The sequence below is a fragment of the Onychomys torridus genome, chromosome 2 (assembly GCF_903995425.1).
Source record: "Onychomys torridus chromosome 2, mOncTor1.1, whole genome shotgun sequence".
NCBI lineage: Eukaryota > Metazoa > Chordata > Mammalia > Rodentia > Cricetidae > Onychomys > Onychomys torridus.
Window position 1 is genome coordinate 79244365 of NC_050444.1, and position 26306 is coordinate 79270670.

Genomic DNA, 26306 nt, shown 5'->3' on the forward strand with positions numbered 1-26306 from the left:
GTTATAGTTCTCCATAATCATGGTAGAAAGTAAATTAGGTATGAAACTCTGAACTCTACAGAAGACAGCGGATAGATTATTTTCTCTATTTTGCCAAATACAAATGTAACTGTAATTCTTACTTGATAACTGTTTTTGTTGTATATTATTTTAGTATGTTAAAGTTAAAACCTTCCAGGGTTGGGGATTTAGCTCAGTGGTAGAGCGCTTGCCTAGCAAGCGCAAGGCCCTGGGTTTGGTCCTCAGCTCAAAAAAAAAAAAAAACTTCCTTTTTAATTAGACAAAAAAGGAGAAATTCCTTTACACTGTGAATATATGTCACTGTGATTGGGTTAATAAATAAGCTGGCTGGCCAATAGCTGGGCAGGTAGCCATTAGGTGGTACTTGCGGACAAAAAGAGAGCACAAAGAAGAGGAGGAGTCTGAGAACTGTGAGGACATGTGGAGATAAAGAAATGAACTTGTCGTTCTGAGAAGATACCAAGCCACATGGCAGAGCATAGATAAGAAATATAGATTAATTTAAATGTAGGAGTTAGCTAGTAACAAGCCTTAGCTACTGGCTGAACATTTATAATTAATGATAATTTCCAATGTGGTTATTTGGGAGCAGCTGCCAGGACACAGAAAAACTGTCAATATTATTCATGAAAGGTAAAACGTGAGGTATGCCAAGGATCCAAACAGAGGAATGAGACATTCATTCTTAGAAAAAAATTAAATCCTGACACATGCTACAGCAGATAGACCCCAATAATATGGTCCTGAGTGAAGTAAGCAAGTCGCTAAAAAACAAATACTGTATAATTTCATTTATGGGAAGTTCTTAGAAAAATCAAATTCATAAGAGATGAAAAACAGAATAGTGGTTGGCAAGACATAAGAAAAATGACCATGTTTTATAAGGAGAGTTTCAGTTTTGCAAGATGAACAGAACTGTAGCAATAGGACTTTTTTAAAGCCAGTGAACTGCATATTAAAATGATTAAGATGGCAAATTTCAAGTACATTTTATCACAATTTAAACATGGATGAAATAACATAAATAAGATTCCTGGGGTGGTTTGAAAGAAAATGGTCCCCTAAGGGCATATTAGGAGTGGCAATATTATTAGGTGTGGTCGTGTGTGAGGAAGTATCCTATAGTGGGGAGGCAGGTTTTGAAGTCTCCTATGCTTAAGCTACACCCACTGTGAAACATAGTTCACCTCCTGTTGTGGATCAAGATGTAGAACTTTCAGCTCCTTCTCCAGCACCATGTCTGCCTGCATGCCACTTGCCATGATGATAATGGACCAAACCTCAGAAACTGTAAGCCAGCCCCAATTAAATGTTTTTCCTTTATAAGAGTTGCCATGGTCATGGTGTCTCTTCACAGCAACAGAAACCCGAAGACAATTCCCCAAATATTTGCCTTGAGGGCTGAGGTAGTCATAACTTGGTTAAAGATAAAAAAAAATTTAAAAAAAAAAAGGACCTAGTACCTTTTACCAACACAGTATAATAATTTCCCACTGCAAAGACAGTTTGGTGTCAATACAGAAGGTAGACTAAATGTGAACCAGAGGACAGGCCAGGAGACAGAGGAGAAGACTTTATAGTCATTAAATCAAGAAGCAACAGTGTGAGTTAACATCATCTAACAAAGTCAGAACCACCCATTGCCTGAGTTTTCACTTACATGATTATGAGGGTAATATTACATACACACACACAAATACATAGAAAAAAAAGTTTAGTTTCAATCACAAAACCTAGTCTGGATGCAGTTACTATGGCATATTTAAAGTAAATGAAAACCATAAGCTATATATGTATTTTTACAAAGTAATTTATACAGATACATTTAAAATTGTTAGTCTTGTTATGTACATCAGTTTACTTCCTGAATGTCCATTAATACCATTTTTTCTCTAAGTAAAGCTATTTGCTCAAACCATTTTTCCCTCTTTGAACAACACTGATTACCTGAATGTTAGCTGGGAATGTTTCAGCAGCCTGTCTAGAACGAAGGAGATGAGGGACAATCTTTAACTTCACTCTGGTACTGACTGGGTCTCTTTTCAGCTCTGGCTTTAGAACTGCACCCTGGGAAAAACATGTTTGATTATAACACATTTTAAAATTATTTGTGGCTTTTTACTCTTAAAATTACTGAAGATTCCTAGGTACTGGAAAGAAGGCCTAGCAGTTAAAAGCACTTGTTGCTCTTCCAGAGGACCTGGGTTTGATTCTCAGCACCCACATGGTAGCTCACAACCATCCATTAACTCCAGTTTCAAGGGATCCAGGGCCACCTTCTAGCCTCTGTGGGAAGCAAACATATATGTAGGCAAAACATTCATACATATAAAATTAAATAAAAAAAATCTGTTTTATTCACTGAAGATTCCAAAAGCTCCTACTTCTATCAGTATTACCTACTAGCAACTGTTACATTAAATATTAAAACTAAAAAATCTGAAACATCAATAAATTAATATATTTTAATAAATAACATTTTTCTTTTAAAGACAGCCTTTATTTTTAAATGCACTGAGGAACAGTATCATTTTATGTTTTAAAGTTTCTTCAGCATTCACCTTACTAGAGAAGAGCTAGGTTTTCCATACTCTACACAGAATTTGCTGTGATTGCTGGTTTGCTTGATGGGATAAAACCCAGCTTGCAGATACATGTTCAGAAAATAGGGATGATTTTTGTCCTTTTTTAAAGTAATTGTAAATCTTTGATTCTATATCAAAACTTAATAAATAATGGTTTCCAAAAGCTTAGTTATAATTTGGAGTTTAAGCCAAATTGCTGAGCTCCTGCAGATGCTGTTAAATAAAATTCCACTGTCTACCTTACAGTTTGGATGGGGTCCTCAGGTTGTGCTTCTGTGACATCACTGGTCATCTGGAAAATACTGCCTTACTGAGTTAAGCAAATGTTTCAACATAAAACATTCCTAATCTGTATTTTTTAAAAGTATTCTTTTCAATATTAATCTCTTCAGGAAATGTTTTGCTAAGTTACTGAGTCAATGTCCAAATTTCCCACAATTCTACTTTTTCCTTGAATGTTCAACTTTCAGCATTCCAAAAGAAAGAAATCACTTCAGTTTTCATTGATGTACGTTCTCATTTTTTTTCTTTTGAGAGAAAAGGTCTGTCAAAATACCAGTCACAATAATCATCGCTTACTTACCTGTTCTACCAGTAAAGTCATTTCTGATGTTTCATCTGGACACTGGGAGAAAACGTCATCACTCTATCTCCTCTCTTTTCATTCTCACTCTCCCTCCTTTTCCCTTTGTCTCTTCCTCTCTCCCATCCTCTCTCTCCCTCTTCCTCCCTCTCCTCCTTCTTCCATAAACATGTGACACAGCTTTGCCTTCATCTATGGTATGATCCCACACAATATATACCCACAATTATTCTCATGCTGTCAATGTAAATATCAACTTTAAAAAAATGGCAAATAATTTTTTGCCTTTACAGTTCCCCTGAAAAGTTCTTTGTTACTCTTTCAAAGAGGTCAACAGACTATAATGTGAAGAGCAATAATCTATCGAATTCTTTCATTTTCTACGCAAAGAACACGAAAGAGGGTTGAGTGACTGGCCAAATCTCTCTTCCTAACACACTGGTTTGTGTGCAGACATTCAGGGCTACAATCCAGGAATCTCCTTGTTCTTTCTGCTACACCACTTTATTTGATCTAACTAGAATTACTAACTACTATCTAGGATGTTAAAAGAAAGCAACCAAACACACAACTCATACTATATGTTTGGACAGGGATTTGGAATACTTTGAAACACTGTGAAGAGAACTTATTAACCAATGATGTTACTTCAAGGCTGCAGAAACCTCCTTCTGTTCTAGATTCTAAATCAGGAATACGTAAACTACAGCCCATAGACCACACATGGCCTTCCATTTATTTCAACAAGGAATGTGAGTTCAAAAAATAACTTTTATGTTTTTAAGCAGAAAAAAGTAGTAACATTTTGTAGCATATGAAAATTATATGATATTCAAGTATCAAAATTCACAATTTCACTGAAACACAACCATGCCCATTGAGTTACATACTACCTATTCCTTCTTTTCATGTTACAGAAATTGAGCAGTTGTAGCCTCAGAAGCTATAATGTCTACAGAGCCCAAAATAATTGCAGAAAAGTTTGTGAATCCCTCAACAAGATAATGTATCATTATTATTTATTCATCTACACTGAAAATACCAGATCTATTAAACTCACCTTTTGGGAGTATAATTCACATAGACAAACATGGCTTAAAGCCAGTATTTCATAAAATGTGGATTTAGCTGACAAATTAAGTAGAGGGAAAATACAGCTGATGTCAATACAATGTTACGCTGGTATGAGATTTGAGACTAAATCAAAGCAACTTACCTCTTTTGTCTTCAGTGGTATATCCCCAAGGTACACTTTGTACATCTTATTAATGATGGCAGGATTATTCCAGTCAATTAAACTATGGGAGGTTTCAACAGAGATGGTTAAAATTATTTTTGTCCCCATTTCAATGATTAAAAATACCCTAATATTTGTTATCAGAGAAAAAATGTCAAAAAAACACACAAATAGAATGGACAACTGATACTGTGGAAGAGTAGAAATGAAGAGGACGACTGTCAAAGTTAGCTTTAAAAACTACAAATCACTCATTTCAGGTCTTTCCATTTTGATTCAACAGATTACTGTAGCCAATGGCCCAACTTGGTACCACAGGAGAAATAATAAAGTGAACAAAAGCCACCTTTGTCAGGGCCAGGGCTACAGAGCAGCTCAGCAGAACAGACATATACATTTGTACTAAAAGCTCTGGACCAGTAGTTGATGCTTCTGTTTAACCATTCATGATTTAAAAATTATAAACAACACAAATAGTTTTATGCTTCAAATAATCATACCCTAGGAAATTTGTAACCTCTTGTATTTCTCCAATATTGTTATTTGATTCCTGGCATCATACAATTCTTATCTAGCCTATTAGCTTCAATACCTAAACCTGAGAAGTCACAATGCCATTTGTCACAGACTCATTCCTATTTGGGATATAGGGAAAAAGGTGAGTTGGGATGTAGTGATTAGATAAAAAGTAATTATCTATCCCACCACCATCACTGCCACAGTGGGACTCAGTCACTCTTTCTATAACCCTAGTAATAATAAAATCTTTAATTTGACTGCTGAAGTTCACCCATGCTGTCTCCTCTCTGACTTTGAACACTGGTTCTGCTTTCAACTTATAAGGTTTTTGTGTAAAAAGAATTTGCTATGCTGCTCAACTCCATTTTTGATCTTTTTTTTTTAAACCATACCTCATCAATCTGCCTCTTCTTTAGCTATCCACAATGCCACCATTCTCCAAGGCATTCTATATTTCAATTTTAGTACTATTCACCTACATCTTTTCTCAGCTGCTTGAGGCTAATCAAATTCCACCACTATTTCCCTTTTATAAAACTTAAGGTTTTGAAAATTTCAGGAAAACAAAGAAATAGTTTAGGAAAGCAAACTAAGTGCCTAGTTGTGATTAGCCAGTGAGGCAATCTTCCCTGCTCCTTTAATTTACTGTACTGCTACTCTTTCTTCAGGTTTACTTTTCTGACTAGGTATTTGTTGTAAAATGTCCAGAAATACAGAAAACAAATTTTCTTCCACATTGAACCATAGTCTTCCTTTTCAATATGACAACCACTGACTTTGTTGTAACTTTTTCCAGACTCTTAACAGGCTGACTGTACAGCTGGAGTTAGAAAAGGAACAATAGAAACAACACTTGTAGAGAAACTTTGAGCGTTTTCTTTCTATGTGTTTTTCCTATTGTTTTTAAGCTCTTAATGTAATTTTATGATATACACATTTTTTATCCTAAAAACAAAATTAATTAATATATCTAAGAATTACATTTGTATTTCCAACAATCAAATCTACAATATATTATACAGAATGGGGCCAGTTCAAACTTAATGAAATGTTATGAAGGAAGAACTTTTTTAACACTCCAAAACTAAATCCCTTGAAATATTCTAAGTCATGAACAATTAAAAAAAAAAAAAAAAAAAAAAAACTTAAGACTTGAAAGAATGCTAGAAAAACAATGTAGTCCAATTTTCTCACTCTAGTCTGTCAAAGTTAAGTTTGGCTCTCAAACTCAATCAGTAAAAGACATGAAAAAATAAGATTTTGACTATCACTTCCTCCATGTCCCTGTCCTTAAATTACGTATGGGTCAAGACTCCCACATGGGATCACATTCCTAAATATGGGGTCATAACAAATTTAGAGCAGTGAAGTTTCTAATTACGGATGTAATGAATCGATGGTGTTTCTGGCAGTACTAACTCGGGCTGCACCGTGCAGCTTCCCTGCAGCCTTTGCTCTGAATGCTCAACATGCAGATTTTGCACTGTACACAGTGTCAGTCCATACAGCGAAGGAAACTGACAGAAACCCCTTGCCTCATATTAAAGACCAGCATATGTTATAAATCTCACTGTTCTTACTGTCCATTACATCTCTTATAGAAAGTAGCTGAAATACAGAAAATAAACTTCTATGGTTTTTCTACCATCATTCCTCAGTATGCAAAATCAAATGAGTCTATCTTTGAATTATACCATGTTAGAATATTTGATTAAAACTTGGTAAATTATTAACTAGAATTAAACTTACAGTAAATCATGCTCAGGTTTTAGCTTCGGATTAGGACAGAATTTCCAATAATTCTTAAACTTACTTCTGCCATTTTGTACTGAATATTTATGTAAAGCAGTGTTCCTAGCAGTAACCATTGTAAAATCAAAAAAGCAATCAAGCCTGATGCAGGTTAAAGAGAATCTGTCCTAAGTATCAAATATTCAGCCAAGATTTAATTCTTTGTGTAAGAATGAACACGCACATCCATTTTATTAATAGAAAAATTTGCTTTCTTCGTAATGGAAAAATTATATGTATAGCAAAAATTATTTGAAAATAAGTTTATGATTTATTACCAGCAAATGTCTGATTTGCAAAGCTATTCATATACTATATATTCAGTCATATAAAACAAATCTCCAACAAAAAGGATCAGGAAAAAGTCTAAGGAGGCCTGCTATGTGCCACCACAAATGCCCTTTAGTGGTAGACTACTTGCAGCCACCACTGTTACCACCCAAACATTTCAACAACAAACAAACTAAGGCCCATTGAGTTCATTAACTTATTTTATTAGACCTCAGTGCACTGGTCTTCTTGGGAGAGAGCAAAGTAAAATTATGCAACATTAATAAAAGCTTTATGGCACTTTGCAGATTTTTCTGTCTTGTAATATTTCAGCCTCTGGACATGATACCACACAGCTGTAATCCTCAGGAGGCAGAGGCACAGGGACAGGGGAACTAAGGACAGCCTAAGCTACACAGCAAGACCATCTCAAAATTCATAAATCAGTTACTAAAACCTCATTATATGAATTGTAAATATATATATACAGGATCTCACTGTGTAGCAAAAGCTAACTTTGAACTTATGATCCTCTTGCTCCTGCTTCCCAAGTGCTGAGATTATAAGCACGAGCCACTATTATCTAGCTTGATTTTATTTTTTAACCATAAATTCATTTTAATTCTTCAGTCTATGTATTTATCATTTTAAATTTTATAATTAGAATATTATATCATTTTGTATTCTACTTTATTTGCTATTACTTGAGGAGCACTTTATATGTTGATATATCATTTTTATAATTTTGAAAGAAACACAATAGTCTATACAGTAATTTATCCCTATTGTGGAAAATTCAATTTGTTTTTATTTTTCAATAACTATAGGACATGACATAATGACTAAATTTATACCATTTCTAAATATATTTTTCTTCTTTTGAATGATACTAGAGGATAAATTCCCAGATTTACTGTGTATAATTTTTTTTCATGATTCACTGCTCAAACAGGGCATGAGATCCAGCACTTCCGCAGAAACTTAGATGAATTTACCAACAGCTATACACCTGTATTTAACCAAAGTGTTAGTTCATTATTCATTTTTCATTGCTTTTTATTTCATACAGAGTATTTCTCTAAGTCTATCTACTATTTGTGTCTCTTTTCGATGTAAATTTAAGTTTTACTCAGCAACTCTTTCCATAAATCTGGTTTCTAACAATAGTAACCACAATACATATACATTCATTATTAAAGGTGATCTTAACTGGTTTGAGACAGAAGAATTAAAAATTAATTACGTCTTGGGTCTAATATTTTTAATATTAACTTTTATTTATTTGCCTAGCCAAAAGTTTCACTTCTTATGATGGCATTCCTAACCTACTTCAGCTTTGAAATGCATTTTCAAATAGCTTTTTATCTCTGACACAAAATTTTGTTCTTTGGTAAACTTTATTTACTTATAAACTAAGAATGTGTCTTAGTTTCCTGAGCTGAATACCTCATTCCATAAAACCCTGCAAAGCTTTAAGAAATCTGGCCTTTTGACTGAAAGCTTAACAAGGAAGTAATTACCTCTGCTTGCTTTTCAATTCCAGGTCTGCCGCTGTTGCCACACTATGGCGTGTGTCACTAGAAGCAATCACCAGGTGGAGAACAGCTTCGAGTTCAGGCACCTGCTCAGCTTCTATAAATTTCACTATGCCCAATTTACACTGTAGACAAGTGAAGGGAAAGAGAAAGAGTGGTCAGGGAAACAACACTCACTAAAAATATTAACATATCAACATGGTCATAAGCCATGGATTAATTTTACAGTAGGAGCTCCTACTTAAGTTTATAATGTACCAGACAGACACTGTGCTAAATCATAACTATTCATGATTTCATTTAACCCTCACAACCTATGAGGTAGATATTATTACAGACATTTTTAGGTGTCAAAACTGAGACAAGTCTTAAGATATTAGAATACACAGCAAGTGATGGAGGCAGGCTTCAGAGACAAGTCTTAAGATATTAGAATACACAGTAAGTGATGGAGGCAGGCTTCACAGACAAGTCTCTGACAACAAAACAATGGGAACAGTCTCCCTAGTGAGGTTACACAACCTTCCTAGACTGTGAAGACTTATGTCTCCATCTGCAGCTTCCAGGTAAAAGAACATTAAGAACAAAGTGCAGCCAGGCAGTGGTGGCACACGCCTTTAATCCCAGCACTCGGGAGGCAGAGGCAGGTGGATCTCTGTGAGTTCAAGGCCAGCCTGGTCTCCAAAGCGAGTTCCAGGAAAGGCACAAAGCTACACAGAGAAACCCTGTCTCGAAAAAAAAAAAAAAAAAAAGAACAAAGTGCTCCATAGATGTTTCTGAGACAAAAGAAAAAAACCTATGAACACCTCACCTTCCAGAGTTTTACTCTATTGCTAAGATGTACATTCTTGTCCTCTACTCTACTAAAAACAGAAAATATGATTTGAAACCCACTCTAGTCAATCCGAGTACAACTCTAATCCAACAGTAGTGCCTAACCCAACAAGCTCAATGAAATGCAATAAAGAGTCTAAGAAGAACTTCCTGAAATGTGAAGAGCTATGAATTTCACTACAAATCATTCTGGGACAAATACACCTGAAAAATAAAATTATATCTTCACTTTAAAACCAGTTACTTTAATAGGACTCAGCTATACAAATTAGGAATGATAAAAATATATATTAAAGAAGGAAGGAATTTCTAAAAACTGAACAAGAAAAAAAAAATACAACTGATCACAAAAAGGCCACCCTCTCCTCCCTGCTCAACATAACTTTCTTAGGAGAGGTTCTGTTTGAAAAGAGAAGGGATCATTAACATAAATTGCAAAGGGATGGTTACAGAAGTCAAGTACACAAGTCCTGGCCCTAAGTCTGCCTGCTAGGTACTCTATCATTGAGCAGTACTGTGGGGTTTCTGTTTGTTTTTGAGACAGGGTCTCAGATGAACTATGTGGCCAAGGATGACTTTGAACACCTTGATCCTCTTTGCCATAACAGCTTGGTTAGGGAGTGGCAGGATTCAACCATGGCTTCATGCACGTGGGTAAATACTCTTATCAACTAAGCTGTATATCCATCACCCCTCAATTCTATTCCTAACTATTTAAATCTTTAGCTTTATAATTATTACCAAAAAAAAGTTGACTAATTTGGAAGAAAAAGTATTCAAAACTAAGAAGTTTTTATTTTTAAACTAAACTATTCATTTTAGCACCAGATTATGAAATAGACAAAACACAGAGACCTTTAAAGTCAACAAACAATGACCCAACTTAAGACTATAAGTGAACACTAACAATAATTACAACTTTAAGCCTCAGAGAAAACTAGGTTCAAAATCTAGTAACAGAAATGAGACCCTGGTGAATCTCAAAACCTCAGTGCCTTTTAGGAAAGGAGCTCAATTTCACTACCTCATTAGTTGCTGTGAGGATTAAATGAGATAATATACTCAAAGTACCCAGTAGAGAGCCTGCCACAGGCCACACTCAATAGAGTGGCTTCTCTTCTATTTACCTTCCTCACACTGTGGCTTAAGGAAGGAAAACAGAAGATGAACAAGCATGAGGTAAATCTGATCAATTATAACCCTCATTGACTGTAACACTCTTAAATTTTGGAGTGGCAAGAATGCCCCACTTGCTTCGTTTTCCCTCTCCTGGATCACTTTTGATCAATGGTCACTTACAATCCCAAAAAGAAAAGGATCAAATCATTGAGACTGCTATGGAGAAATAAAGGAAGGATTGGAAGACTAACCCATGTTGCTTGAATTCCAAAATAATTACATACTGATTTCTGTTCTTCCCTGAGGTGCCTGATGACAGACACAGGGAGGCACCTTCTCTGTAGAGCACCAGTCATTTTTAAAAGCTGCTCAGAGAACATCTGTGTCCTGTTTAAATCCAGAATAAAATTCTTAATGCCAATTTTTAAAACCCCAAGAAGAAATATAAAAGGGAGTCATGCTTTCCCCACATTGTCACTTGTGAAGTACAGAGGTTCCTCACTTTACACAAAATGTACAGCCCTAAAAACTGAATAATGAAAGATAAGTTGTAATTTAACTGCATCACAGGAGCTAAGTAATTATTAAGACCTATAATTATAAATTGAAATGATAGAAAACTAAATCTGCTCAATATAAAAATGGGTTGTGCATAATACTTGAAAGATGTGAGCAATCTTTGAAAGACATAAGATCATTTCCCACTCCTCCCTTTTCCCTAGGACTGTAACGAAAAACTGGCAGAGGAAAAGAACATTTTATATCACTTGTTCCTTTCAAACATATTTAGAGAATCTGAATATACAGGAATTACACTGCACATGCTTCCATGAACTTCATAGGGGCAAGTGTTCAAGGCCAACTCCCATGATGAGCAAACTGTGTGATACCTGTTCCAACTGTTCAGGCGTCCATGGGTTATCACCAATAACTCGTTTAGCTGCATAAAAGCTCATTCCTGGGGGAGGCTGTGGGATTCCAGAACCTCCCCCACTGTTTGAAGAAGAACCCTGTGATGAGGATGAATTTTGGCGACTCTGGGATTCATTTAACACATATCTGGAAAAGAAATAAAACTTTAACTCTCTATAAAAATGTGATTTTGTGTATATACACATACATACATAAAATAGTCAATCATATGCTGTCCTTGTACAGTAGTATAACAGAACAGTGATTCTCAAACTATGGGTCACAACCCCTTTGGGGGTCAAATGATCCTTTCACAGGGGCTGCCTAAGACCATAGGGAAACACAGACATTTACATTATGATTCATAACAGAAGCAAAATTATATCTATGAAGTAAAATAATTTTATGCTTGGGGTTACTACAACATGAGGAACTGTATTAAAAGGTCACGGCATTAGGAAGGTTGAGAAGCACTGTGCTAGAATAACTAAAATAAAAATTTCAACATAAAGATCTTTATTGTTTGTTTGCTTTTTGAGACAAGGTTTCTCTGTGTTGGCTGTCCTGGAACTTGCTCCATAGACCAATCTGATCTCGAACTCAAAAGACCCACCTGCCTCTGCCTCCTGAGTACCACCACTGCCCAGTAACATAAAGAATTTTAAAGGTATCTTAATAAAAGGTATCTACATACTCAGTAAAATTAATCAGACAAACCTATCATCAAGGCAGTTATAAATGAATTACAACACTTAACAATAGTGAGTACAAAACATTTGTGCCATTTCCATATACATACTATTGTCTGATAAGTTAGTAAAGACTCATTACATTTTGGCTTTTAACTGACAAATAGACACAAGTTTGTTGACCCCACAAGGTGTACGGTCACTAGTGTTCTATGCCCCAGATAGAGCTTTTACAGTTATTCTCCTTCCTTTTTAACTCACATCAGAAAACTCACTGAAGCCTGACAAATTGCCAACATAAAAATATATAACATTCTAAAAGTTCAAAACAAAGTAAAAGGGTCAAAGAGAAAAGGTTAAGGGCCAGCAAGATGGCTCAATGGGTAAAAGCACACAAGCCTGAAAACCTGAGTTTGAGTCCTAGAACCCATTAAAGATAGAAAAGAGAACCAACTCCACAAAACTGCCCTCTGACCTCCACACACACCCACAGAAACATAAAATAATAATAAAGTTTTAAAAGCAGTAAAAGTCAGAAAAAATTAGAATTTTCCCATTATATATTCAAAACTCTTTGTATGTATCTCCTTGTTATTGTTCTCTTATTTAATTTGGCTTGTAGAAAGTAGAAATAAGGTCTCTAATGAATTCATTTTGATCCAATTAAAACTAGTATTCCTCATAATCAAAATAAATTTTGATATAACTATTAGTTAAAAATCCCTTTAAACAGTATAATTCTATACTGATAAATCTGATCATAATATCGAAATTCTCATTATAAATAAAGTTAATACTTGGAAGCTGTGGTAGTTTGAGAATGTCTCCATGAACTCATACTTGGTTCCCAGTTATTGGCACTTCTGGGGGAGATTATATCCCCATAACAATAAGGTGCAGTTCTGCTGGAGGGAGTGTCACTGGGGGTGAGATGTGAGAGTTTATATCCCTACCCTACTACCAGTTCACTCTTACCTTCATGCCTGCTGTCAAGGTCTATCAAGCTACTAAACTAAAGGAGCTGAAAAAGAGCAAACTGGAAGAGAAATAATTATACACCCTGAACCCTCTTGTTTCTGCACTGAGGCCAGATGATGTGCAGCTCCATTTATTTGCCTGGCCCTCTATGTACATATACACTCAAGACCAGGGAAAATGTTATGCAAGTAGCACTTTAGAAAACAATCTCAGGCAACAGGACAAAATCAGTAGGCTAGTGGCAGACCACAATCTGAAAAGTAGGCCAGATTCCAAAGTTTGATAAAACACATCTTGACTGCAAGGGGCTGACAATCTATTAAGAAAAATGAAGATGTCAACAATGTGATAAAAACACGAAGTAGTATACAGGTGGTTCTTGGGGGTTTATGAGTATATAGGAAATAGAGCAAATATATCTATAAATGCTGTGGAATAGTTCTCTTGTACACAGGAAAGATTTGTCACTCAAATTGGTTTAATAAAACAGATTGGCCAGTATCTAGGCAGGAAGTATAGGTGGGACAACCAAACTAAGAATGCTGGGAAGGAGATGGGCCGAGTGCAAAGTCACCAGCCAGATACAGAGGGAGCACAAGATGAACGTGCCATGCTAATGAAGGTACCGTCATGTGGCAGAGCATAAATAAGGAATATGGGTTAACTTAAGATGTAAGAGCTAGTAAGTAATAAGCCTGAGCTATTGGCCAAGCATTTACAATTAATAAAAGCCTCAGAATGGTTATTTGGGAACAGGTGGTTGGAACAAGAAACTTCTGTTTACATATAGTGTTCCAATGTATGGCTGAAATTTCCATATAGAACCTGACAAAGCTTTAGAAAGGATTCTAGACACACAAGAACAGAGTCAAGCACAGCTTTTGGTAGCTGCCTTTTCTTCAGTGGGCTCTGTTCGTTGGCAGTGAGCAGAGGTGTGGCTCCTTTAAGAAATACCTTTCTGGCTCGGTGCTAGTTGCAAAAATTAGTGGCTCTTTTTTTGTTGTTGTTGTTTGTTTTTTGGTGGTTTTTTTTTTGTTTGTTTTGTCTTGGTTTGGTTTGGTTTGGTTTTCTTTGTTGTTTTTGTTTTTGTTTTTTTTGAGACCGGGTTTCTCTGTGTAGCTTTGCACCTTTCCTGGAACTCACTTTGGAGACCAGGCTGGCCTCGAACTCACAGAGATCCACCTGCCTCTGCCTCCCGAGTGCTGCCCGGCAAATAAGTGGCTCTTTTAAGAGGCCCTATTACCAAACATTTACATGGAGTTTATGAGCAGCCAGTGGCATGCTACTCAATGGCGACATAGACCTAGAAACTTCGCAGAGTTGGAGCACATGGCTTCCAGAGCTGGCAATAAACATGCCTTTGCCATGAGACTAGATGTTTAGGGTACCAAGGGGAGGAGCCAGCACCAGCACATCATGATCTAAGTTACACATTGGTTTTTTTTGCTCATGCAGACAGAAAAAGGTTACAGATGCACAGAAGGGCAGATTCAGACAAAAAAAAAAAAAAAATGTGAATTGAATACAGTGTGTTTAAAATATATGTAGGCTTGAGAGACAAAAGGAAAAGGGGTAAAGAAAGTCCTTAAAAAAAGAAATAGAGTAATAAAAATATAATAAGCCACATAAAGATGAAAAATACACAGGAGTCTGAACTGTGTACATTATTGTGTTGTCTTTAAATTTTTTTGGCTGCTAAAAGACCTAGGATTATGAAAACTGCTATATTAAACCAGTCTATATATTTTAAAAGTATCTTGACTCCAAAATTTAAGTTGAAAGATGTGGTGCTTTGGGAAAGAGGTACTGCTTTTGTTTCCACAGGAAATGAGATGCTCTGAATTTACTCTGAGTTAAGAAAAATCAAGTTTGATGAAGGAAGACTCCCTGAAAAATCTCCAATGGGAGCAGATGGCCCAGATGATCCAACTTCTAAGAGTGCCTCTGCTGCAGTTTCCTCAAAGTTCTACACCATGAACAGCTTCAAAGCAACTGGCTGGGATGATCCTGCCTCGCAGAATACGTCAGTCAAGAATTGACCATATTCCTAAACTTTCTCAGGGTCCCCCAAAAATTACCAGCACCCCCAATCAACAAGAAATAGCCTAGAAAACTACAGCCACATTCCCCCAAAAAAATGAATTATGGATGTTTGTCTTTATTTAGGGGGTTTATTTACAAATTGTTATTGGTCATAGTAAAAAAAAAAAAAAAAGATAAAGAAAAGAGTTAAATTCAAAGATCTCTTTCTAAAGGAAAAAAGGGGCCTGAAATATAGAAATAATAAGATAAAAGTGTAGATTACTGAATCTACTTTAATCCAAAAAACAACTATTAATCTTACATATTTTATATTAGTATGGATTTTGGTTTATTGATGCTGTTAATTTTGTTATGCTGTATGTATACTCCTATTCTTGTATAAGGTATAATGCTTATGCAGCTCATTTAAAAATGTAATATATAATTAAGAAGTACAGATTAATAGTCAACTTTAATAGCACCATGTTAGTTAGATTTTCAAGGTCATACAGAGATATATTTCAGATAGGCAATCTTCAAACACCTGAAAGACCTGCAAAGGGCTGGAGAGATGGCTCAGAGGTTAAGAGCACTGGCTACTCTTCCAAAGGTCCTGAGTTCAGTTCCCAGCAACCACATGGTGGCTCACAACCAACTGTAACAAGATCTGGTGGCCTCTTCTTGTGTGCAGGCAGACCACTGTATATATAATAAATACATTTTAAAAACAAACAAACAAACAAACAAACCTGCAGAATACAGCATTTAAAATGTTTTAATAACTTAGACTTTTCATGACAGTGAGACACATCTGCTCCTGGCAGCACCAATGTACTCCAGGGAAGATGATGGACATGAAAGAAACTCCATATGGAGTTGGTTTTCTTTATGGCAAAAGCTACCAATGAATAAGAAACTGCCTTGCCTTGATTGCTGATAGTTACTGTCCAAACTGGACCAGCAGGACACAAGAAAGGTGACTGCCGAACTTTCCCAAGACAATGTAGGACAGTCCTTCATAATTCCCTGCTTTTCAAAAATGTCTGTCAGACCTTTTGGCAGAAGATAGATGCCCCAACATTTCAGAGAAACTTTGGGTGACTGTCCAGGAAGCCTGATGTCCCTGTCATTAGTAATATTTCACCCTTCTGGAGTCTTTGATGAAGTTGAAGACTAGTCAGTTATAATTTTTCTTGTGATAAAAGTGTAAATTAGATATAAAACTTTGGACTCACCAAGATAGGATGTATAATTAGATGTTTTCTCTGATTTTGTCAAATACAAATAGACTGGATATTGTAACTGTAATTACAATGTTAAAGTTAAAACCTTCCTTTTTGCCAGGCGGTGGTGGCGCATGCCTTTGATCCCAGAATTCGAAAGGCAGAGCCAGGAAGATCTTCATGAGTTTGAGGCCAGCCTAGGCTAGAGAGTGAGTTCCAGGAAAGGTACAAAGCTACACAGAGAAACCCTGTCTCAAAAAAAAACAAAAAAAAAAAAACAAAAAAAACAAAAAAAACCCTTCCTTTTTAATTAGACAAAAAGGGGAAATGCTAGGGAATAATTCTCTTATACACTGTAAAGATTTGTCACTCAAATTGCTCAAATTGGTTTAATAAAACATTGACTGGCCAGTATCTAGGCAGAAAGTATAAATGGGTCAACCAAACTAAGAACGACGGGAAGAAGAAAGGCAGAGTGTGAAGTCACCAACAATACACAAGGGAGCAGGAGATGAACGTGCCATGCTAATGAAGGTACCGCCATGTGACAGAGCATAAATAAGGAATATGGGTTAACTTAAGATGTAAGAGCTAGTTAGTAATAAGCTTAAGGTATTGGCCGATCATTTACAATTAATATAAGCCTCAGACTGGTTATTTAGGAACAGGTGGTAGGAACAATAAACTTCCTTTTACATACACAGGATGAGAAATGTCTGTCAGAGACACACATCAAGCTAGTAGGAGATATTTTCCAAAAGTGACTCTGTTGTTATTTTTTCTGTGGAGAACTACCCTAAAGTGAGAAGTAACTGCAATGCCTTAAGGAATAACATGACAAGTATTGGTAGGGGAGTATGAACCTAATTTATAGGGGAGTATATGACTGGCTAATGAGAAACCACGGTTGTAAGATGTGCTTTGATTAAGAACTATGTGATGGGTAATGATGCTCTGCACACTGTGAATGTGTTGTTCCCATTGGTTGATAAATAAAATGCTGATTGGCCAGCAGCCAGGTAGGAAGTATAGGCGAGATAAACAGACAAGAATTCTGGGAAGAGGAAGGCTGAGTCAGGAGTCGCCAACCAGACACACACATAGGAAGCAAGAATGTGAAGGCAGAACTGAGAAAAGGTACCAAGCCACATGGCTAAACATAAATAAGAAAGAATTATGGGTTAATTTAAGTGTAAGAGCTAGTCAATAATAAGCCTGAGCTAATGGCTGAACAATTTTAATTAATATAAGCTTCTGAGTGATTATTTTATAAGTGGCTGCAGGGTCTGTAGGGCTGGGCAGGACCAGAGAAAACGTCAGCGACAACTATGCTAAAAATCAGGCAGCTCTACAGCATTGTAGAGAAATTTAAAGACAGGACAGGGATAACTAAGTACAATGTGTGTGTGTGTGTGTTTATATATATGTATAACATAGATCACAGTGAAGTCCATTATTTTGTACACTAACTGAAAAAACTGAGTTAGAAAACAAAGAGGTGAGAACAAAAAACTTTATAGTAGCAGTACGAAGAGATTTCAAGAAACCAAGAAGAAAGGAAACTACGAAAAGAAAAGCTGGATGTGATATCCTAAGAGTACAAGGTGGTAGGAGACACAACACATTTATTTCAGCCTGAGACAGGTGAAGTCTGAAATCACAACAGGAGCTCTACATCTACACAGTCAATATGTAGTGGAGCTGGACCTTAGCATTTAAGACTGATGCAAATCCTCAGACATGTATCCATTCACAAGTGAGTTGAATCATTTTAAATGGCACATAATTTCCATGTAGTAAACTCAGTGAAAAATGACATTGCTTGGCTTTGTCTTTTTTAACTCACCCATAAGGCATCAGAAGGACATCTAGCATAAAGTCCAAAAGCAGCTGCACAGTCTTTGGTTTCTCAGCAAGATTAAAAGGAGAAGCTGATTTTGATGATTCAGCTGGGTATTTCATGTGAAAAAGGGTTGGTATTAAAAGATGCATTAAGCTGAAAGAAAAATTACATTTATTGAAGCTACTTTATAAATCAATTTTTATACATGGAAATAACAGAGCAAAGAACACTTAATAAAAGTTGGCAATTATATCAGGAGTTATTCATTTTTTATACCAATTCTGTACAAAATCCTAATTTAGGGAGTGGCCTTGATTTCCTAAAACCAGCGCCCGGGAGGCAAGAGGCAGGTGGATTTCTAAGTTCAATGCCAGTCAGGTCTACAGAGCAAGTTCCAGGACTACACAGAGAAACCTTGTTTTTTTTTTAAAAAAAAAAAAAAACTCAAAGTATTAAGTGAAAAATAGCATTTAGCCAATGTGGTTCATCACTTTAAAAATTTAGAAAACTGTATATAAAATAGACTTGATGTTACCAAAAGGCACTTCATGTTAAATTTTAGATAAAAGTAAAGTCCAACATGTCCTTTCAATAAAAATTTAATTTTAATTTCTGATTTTGCTCATAAAAACCTGTAGTCTTTTGTTCCGGGTTTGAGAAGCCCTAGATTTGATTCCCAGCACCACTATCAACCAATTGATTGATCAATTAGTAAGTAAACCAGAATTGGAAACATCTTTTACATTGGCAGGTCTGAGATACAGATCTTTTCACTAAACTCACAGACAAATGATGTCATCTAAGTTCTTCCACTTTTCTAGTGTCTATATTAATATATTATGTTAATAATACTCTATTGCCTCCAAAAATCGCTGAGAAATGTTTTATCCTTCAAGACAAATGTTTTGAGTAAAAATATTCATTTTAATTGTTTAATGAATATATGGGTATTTCGCCTACATGTATGTTTGTGCAACACAAGGATAACCTAGTGCTCAGAGGCCAGAAAAGGGTGCTGGATCTGCTGGAACTAGAGTTAACAAATAGCTGTGAGCCACCATGTAGGTAAAAGGAATTGAACCTGGGTCCTCTATAAAAGTAGCCAATGTTCTTAACACTGAGCCATCTCTCCAGACTCAGTTTAAAAGATTTTTAACATCACGTAAATTAACCACTTAAAAAAATGACAAAAATACTGAAGCAGTTAGACTTAGAAAAGTGTCATTAGTTCTAGCCATTTTTCAATGTTCATATCAAGAACTTTTATAATGCTATTAATAAAATAATAACTAAAAGAGTAACAGAAAATTCAACTATCTTTCAGCTAAATGAGCTCAAGCCTTTCCATTTGCCAAGTGAAACCAAATGTGACCTGTATTTGATAGGCAATTAACTGTTGACTCTTGCAGATAGGAACAGGTAAATGAGGAAGCCATACCTATCCTGCTGTGGCTGAGGTTTCCCTTCCATGGCAGTAAGAAGTGTAGGGGCCAATTCACATTGTTTTCCCACTGGCAGGCGCGGATAGCCCATCTTAACATAAATTATAGTGAAATTCTAATGCAGTAAGAGAAAAGCAAGTGAGTATGTAAGGGAAAAATATGATTATAAGAAGTTATAGTTATAACAAAAACATTGCAAGAATCATCCTCTCCACAGGTTTATTACAGCTTAATGAAGCACAATTTATTCAAACTGTTTTAAAGTGGGATTTTTATACAAAAAAGGTGACTTAACCTAAAGTAGTCATATGTGAAATTACTAATACCTGGAAGAAAAAAAAAATCATCAAATCTACATTACCATCAGATCTTCTAGACTGCTATATTAATCCTAGACACATGTTAACAAGTCCCAGGCTTCCATTTCCCACCTGGTCAGTTACTAAAACCATCTTTAGAACTACAGCACTCTGGTCCCTCAATAACAGATTAGCACTGGACAACAGATGAGCGGAAGCTGAGTACAGCAGATGTTATCAGTAGCTCTATAACCCATGCAAAATTCACAAACATACGGCAAGCCCATGACATAAATCCATATTTACACATAAGATAAAGCTGTTTATCTGAAGGATTTGTCACAAAAATGAACAGGCTTCATAAGGCCTTCTATTTGGCATAGTTATGGGCCTCAATCCTTATATACTGGCTTAAAAGAAAGCTATTACCTGTAATGAAACTGTATGTCAAAAATAGCTACAACACCTCCAAAAGTTTTGTGACTCCTAATAAAACAATTTAGTAAAATTTGCCCCACTGTTAAAAATCACAAGGACACACACACACACACACACACACACACACACACACACACACACACACGAGACGACACTGTCTTCATATAACAATAACATCAACATTTCTTACATTCTGTTTTCATGAAATGGAAATGTTGGTGAGAATGCAAACCTGAACAACCACTGTGGAAATCAGTATGGTGGTTTCTCAGAAAACTGGGAATCAATCTACCTCAAGACCCAGCCATACCACTCTTGGGCATATACCCAAGGAATGCTCAATCATACCACAAAGATACATGTTCAACTATGTTCATAGCAGCATTATTTGTAATAGCTAGAACCTGGAAACAACCTAGATGCCAGTCAACTGAAGAATGGATTAAGAAAATGTGCTACATATACACAATGGAGTATTACTCAGCAGAGAAAAACAATGACAGCATGAAATTTGCAGGCAAATGGATGGAACTAGAAAATATCATCCTGAGTGAGATAACCCAAACCCAGAAGGACAAACATGGTATGTAATCACTCATAAGTGATTCTAGATATAAAGCAAAGAACAATCAGACTGCAACCCACAGAACCAGGGAGGCTATATAGCAGGGGGAACCCTAGGATGACTGGGCAAGCCTCGATCAAACATTTCACTATTAGGATAAGAATTTATACTGTATCAAGCTGATAATAGAAAAATAAATTAATTAAAATAAATAAATTAATTAATTTAAAAAAAGAAATGGAATGAAGAGGAATACTTGCCAGTCTCGGGTTTACTCCACTACAGAAAGGGTATCTTTTGAATACACACCTCAGAAACTGTATTACTTTAGCATGCCTATGTGCTGTAACCCTTCTCTCTATTCAGATTTGTCTCTTCTACTAAGAATCAAATCACTATTATTTACATAAAAACAAAAATTATATGTATTGGGCTGATGAAATAGCTAAGCAGAACGCTTGCTTTACATGCAAATGGCCCTGGATTTTATCCCCAGTACCATAAAATTTTTTTTTAATTTTTTTAATTATACAGATTATAGAGTACTATGTGACATTTAAAATATGTATACATTATATAATGTTTCCATTAGGTTAAACAAATCCTTAAATATCATTTAATTAAGGCAAAATCTTGAAACACCTTTCTAGATTTCTGTGAGGTTTTTTGGTTGTTCCAGTGTTTTCAAAAAGAACATCCCCTTATGTTGCTCAGGCTGGTCTTGAATTTCTGAGCTCAAGCAATACTCTTGCCTCTACCTAACAAGTCACTGGGACTATAGGTCCCACCACCACACTGGATACCTCGAGCTGTTTAATGTAAAGTATCTGATTGTTATTTATAGTCACCCTAACCAGGCAACTGCACAGCAGAAGTTCCTGTTCTCTAACTTAGTACCTAGTAATTAACTTTTTCCCATCTTCTAATAACCCCTACTCTACTCTTAATTTCTATTAACTTGTTCAGGAAAGTCATTTCACCAACATTTATTTACCCAATGTAAATTGACATCCATTACCATGTTCCTATCATTTTCTCTGAAGCAGTATTACCTGTGAATCAGTACTCTGTGAAAAAACAGCATGCCATTTAAAGAAAAACTGTTTCAGTTAGATATGGTCTAAGAATGAAATTCTAAGCTTGGCAATATAAATTGATGGCATCAACTAAACATTAAGAAGACTTACTCTAAATAAAAAAAAAAAAAAAAAAAAAGTAACATTCCAAAGTAACTCTCACCGTTACAAAGGAAACTGCAGCAGGGTCCTGGTACTGAACCAATAACGTCTCTACTGGGAGTTGTATTTTGGGGCGGCTTTTGATACGTTTGTTCAGATGGACCAGCAGTTCCATTACCTAAAGCAAAGACAGAAGAACTAAAGTTACCAATTATATCTTAAAAATAAATTAATTTCTTAGACATTACTTAGTGAAAAGTAGCTACTTCATCCTTTTAGGGACTATAAAGTTGGTATCTTAGAAAGGTATGTATCAGAACCAGAACACAGAATCTGAATTTTGCAAGATACCAAGAATATAAAATGTAAGATTCTACTGTTTCTAGATATGTTTGGTCTGACAAATGAAGAAGTACTTCTCACACTGAGTTCTGGGGAGATGAATTTCAAGCAGAAAATCAGTTTTAAAAGGGAACAAGGGTATAAAAGAATATGGCAAATTATATCTGGCTGAAGCCCAGAATGGTAAGAATTCATAAAAACAGGGTCTGGATTATAATAGCATTTAACAAAACACTGAAGTATGCTTACTTTATCCTGAAAATCATCTGATACTACCAAAGAATTCAAGTAAAAGCTGGGTAGTGGTGGCACACAACTTTAATCCCAGCATTCAAGAGGCAGAAGCAGGTAGATCTCTATAAGTTCGAGGCCATTCTGGTCTACAGAGTGAATTCCAGGACAGCCAGGGCTACACAGAGAAACCCTGTCTGGAAAAAATAAAATAAAATAAAAAAATTTAAAAAAAAAGATTTAAAGTCAAAAATAACAACCTTCCTTCTTCCCTACTGGTGGGGAAGAAACAAAAGTGGAAACTAGCACATCAACAATTCCTGTAGAAAGAAAGGAAATATACAAGTTTATGATAAATGGCCTCAATCTTACTCCAATATATTATGTACTAAGAAAGAAGAAAACTCAATTATTTGTTTTTAATCTCACTTAAGAAAGATTGAACATTTTAATTATTCTGGAAGGCTGCACCTATATTATTTCTAAAATCTGCACTGAAGCCTCAAAGCACATGTTAGTGAAAACTAACTACAGTTTAGATGACTAAGTATAGTGTTGATATGAATATATTTAAGACATGCCCTTTGAAAGACATATGTGATTATTTTGTTGGTGTTTGGTCACAGGGTATTATGCACACACCCAGTTTAAGCAGATACTTACAAGTAGTTCTGAAATGATGATAAATTATACTCCTGCCCCTGGAATATGAGTGCCAAAATTGTTCCACAGCCCTGCTACTACATCAGATATGGTCAGGTATTTATTCTTGGCTATTCTAATAACACTGAACCAAAAAAGTTAACTATAACAGAATTCTACTTAGCAACCAGGTGAGTGTAACTAGCAAGGGGGAGGTCTTTTGCTCTACCTTGGCATTGTTATGAACAGACCTTAGGAATAAAGTTCTGGGCCCATGGATAAGGATCCAGGCCCACCTGAGTCTATCCTGTGTTTTCTGTCTCTCTTCTCACTATTTCTAAGTCTCTTATCCCTCAATCCTCAAGAGTTCCTGGGGCAAATAAGTATGAGGGCTGGTCTGCCACACAAGCCACAAGATTAACTGAAAAGATATGTCAAAGAGTAGCATGATGTTAAAGTATACTAGCTTTAAGTATCATTTCCCTTCTCCCAGAAGTTTTCAAGTTTGCTTAACAGCAAATCATTTTGCCAATAAATACATATATAACATACTATAATTACTAATACAATATTAAATTTGTACATCAAAATGCATCAAGCCAAAATACTAAACAAGAAAACTGCAACTGCATTAAATTGTAATCCATGACTATCAATATACAAGACTAGAAGACAGATTCTCAAAACATAACTATACAATGTTATCAGAAAACTGCCTCAGGACATACTGAGCTCCACATTGCACAAACAAGAATTTTTTTTATCTTATGAAGGACTCTTCTCAGAAGCACAGAACACACTAGACCTGGAGATGAGGCTCAGTGGCGGAACACAGGCTTCTCGTGCACAAAAGCCTGGGTGGTAGCCATCCAAAGCAAGACCAAAGAGAAATCCAAATGTAACTGTCAGGTTCAATCCAGAATGAAATAAAACAAGGGAAATTTTGCATCAAATACTGCAAAATAAAAACAATGTTCTTATTAATAGTTAAGTCAAAAATAAAAGCAGGGTTGGGGATTTAGCTCAGTGGTAGAAGGCCCTGGGTTCAATCCTCAGCTCAAAAAAAAAAAAAAAAAAAAAAAAAAAGAAAAGAAAAGCAAACACTGCATGTCAGTGTAACTATAAGATACAACCACAACAGCAAAGGCAACTTCAAAAACGGGTTTTTATTCATTCTCAGCATTCTCGAAAACATAATTAATAAAAAAAAAATTATTTGGTGACCAAACTTGTATTTTACACTTTAAGTCCTGGCTCACCTATTAATTATTTGTTCTTTTAATAATTTATTAATTGTCAGGAGTGATGGAGCATGCCTTAAATCCTAGCACATAGGAGGCTGAGGCAGACTCTATCTAAAAAAAAAATTAAATAAGTAAACATATAAGTAAATAAAAATAAAAGTTGATTAATCATTCTAAATTTAGTTTCGTCTGTAAAATGTGAAAAAGAACTACTTCACATTACCTTGTAAACCTAGCACTTTTCTTAACACATAATAATCATTATTACACTATCATATAAATAAAAGTCTTATGAGAAAAAGAAAAATAACTTGAATAAAATAGAAATAATGCAATTAACAAGAGGAAAATAAATCCAAGTACTAATTTGCCTTTTCAAACAGCTCATACCTAAGAAAAATTAAACCTAAGCTAGAGGTGTGGCTGAGTGGTATATTAGTTGTCAAGCATGTAGGAAGCACTGGGGTAGAGGCCAGCACAATGGATGGATGGATGGATGGATGGATGGATGGATGGATGGATGGGTGGATGGATGGATGGATGGGCAAGCAAGCAAGCAAACAAATACTATAATTTTGATAATAGTGACCAATAAAGCTAAAGCTAAGAGCTAAGAAGACAGCACAATCAGTAAAGTGCTGGCTATGCAGACCTAAGTTCAACCCCACAGAATCCATGTTTTTTTTGTTTGTTTGTTTTTGGTTTTTGGGGACAGGGTTTCACTGTATAACAGCCTTGGCTGTCCTGGAACTAGCTCTGTAGACCAGGCTGGCCTCAAACTCAAAGAGATTTGCCTGCCTCTGCCTCCTGAGTCCTGGGATTAAAGGTGTACACCGCCATCCAGCCCAGTCAGAATCCATGTATTAAAAAAGAAAAAAAGGTAGACATGATGTCACATATACCTGCAGTGGAGAAATGAAGTCATTAGAGTTCCTGGGGCTCACTAGCCAACCAGTCTAGCCAAATCAGTGAGGTCCCAGTGTTATAAGAGATCATGCCTCAAGGAAAAAGTGGAGAGACTGGAAAGATGGCGAAGGGGTTAAGAGCACCTGCTGCTCTTTTAGAAGATCCAGATTCAATTCCCAGCACCCATATGGTGTCTCACAACCATCTGTAACTCTAGTTCCAGAGGATCTGGTTGCCTTCTGGCCTCAGTGGGCACCAGGCATCCACTGGTACACAGACATTCATACAGGCTAAACATCCATGCAGACAAAATAAAAATTAAAAAATCTTGTAAACATATTTAAAATATGGAATGCAACTGAGAAAGCTACCTAACATCAGTCTCTAGCCTTTACATGTGTATAGTGGCATGCACATACAAACATGTACACACACACAAAAACACAAAAAGAACCCTGGAAAACAGGAATGAAATTTCTCCATTTGGAAGGATAATAGGATAAATAGTATAACAGAAGTGAATGATACATAACCTAAAACTTAAAACATATAATTAAAAATGGATTTTTTTCAAAAAAGATAAAATACAAAGGAATAAACTATATTAAGTAAACAGTTTGTTTTTAATCTACTAAAAGTACTCAGCCTAAACTAACACAATGGTTTCTTTGGCTACTTCCTGAACTTCACTTTTAGCTTCCAGTCTAAACAGCTTCAGCAATTAAGTAAGATATCACTACCACTCTTTCAAATGGGTGCTCTAAAACACTGTTTCCTCCTGTCACTCATCCTTATCCACTGAGGGAATCTCTGTGGCCTTCTTTAGTTCACCAGGGGCATCACATTCAGTTAAGATCC

At 35.8% G+C, this 26306-nt stretch overlaps 1 protein-coding gene across 5 annotated transcripts in view; it reads right to left on the reverse strand.

Moving 5' to 3' along the window:
- The window catches only part of Ecpas (Ecm29 proteasome adaptor and scaffold), a 132101-nt gene that overhangs the window by 69887 nt on the left and 35908 nt on the right, over positions 1-26306 (reverse strand). For all 5 annotated transcript variants that reach the window (XM_036179346.1, XM_036179344.1, XM_036179342.1 and 2 more), the window contains 7 exons: positions 22145-22261; positions 19600-19718; positions 18165-18314; positions 11385-11553; positions 8527-8666; positions 4406-4487; positions 1969-2088 (listed from right to left, as the gene is read on the reverse strand). In XM_036179346.1, the coding sequence (XP_036035239.1) occupies positions 1969-2088; positions 4406-4487; positions 8527-8666; positions 11385-11553; positions 18165-18314; positions 19600-19718; positions 22145-22261 (897 nt within the window). The remainder of the gene's footprint in view (positions 1-1968; positions 2089-4405; positions 4488-8526; positions 8667-11384; positions 11554-18164; positions 18315-19599; positions 19719-22144; positions 22262-26306) is intronic.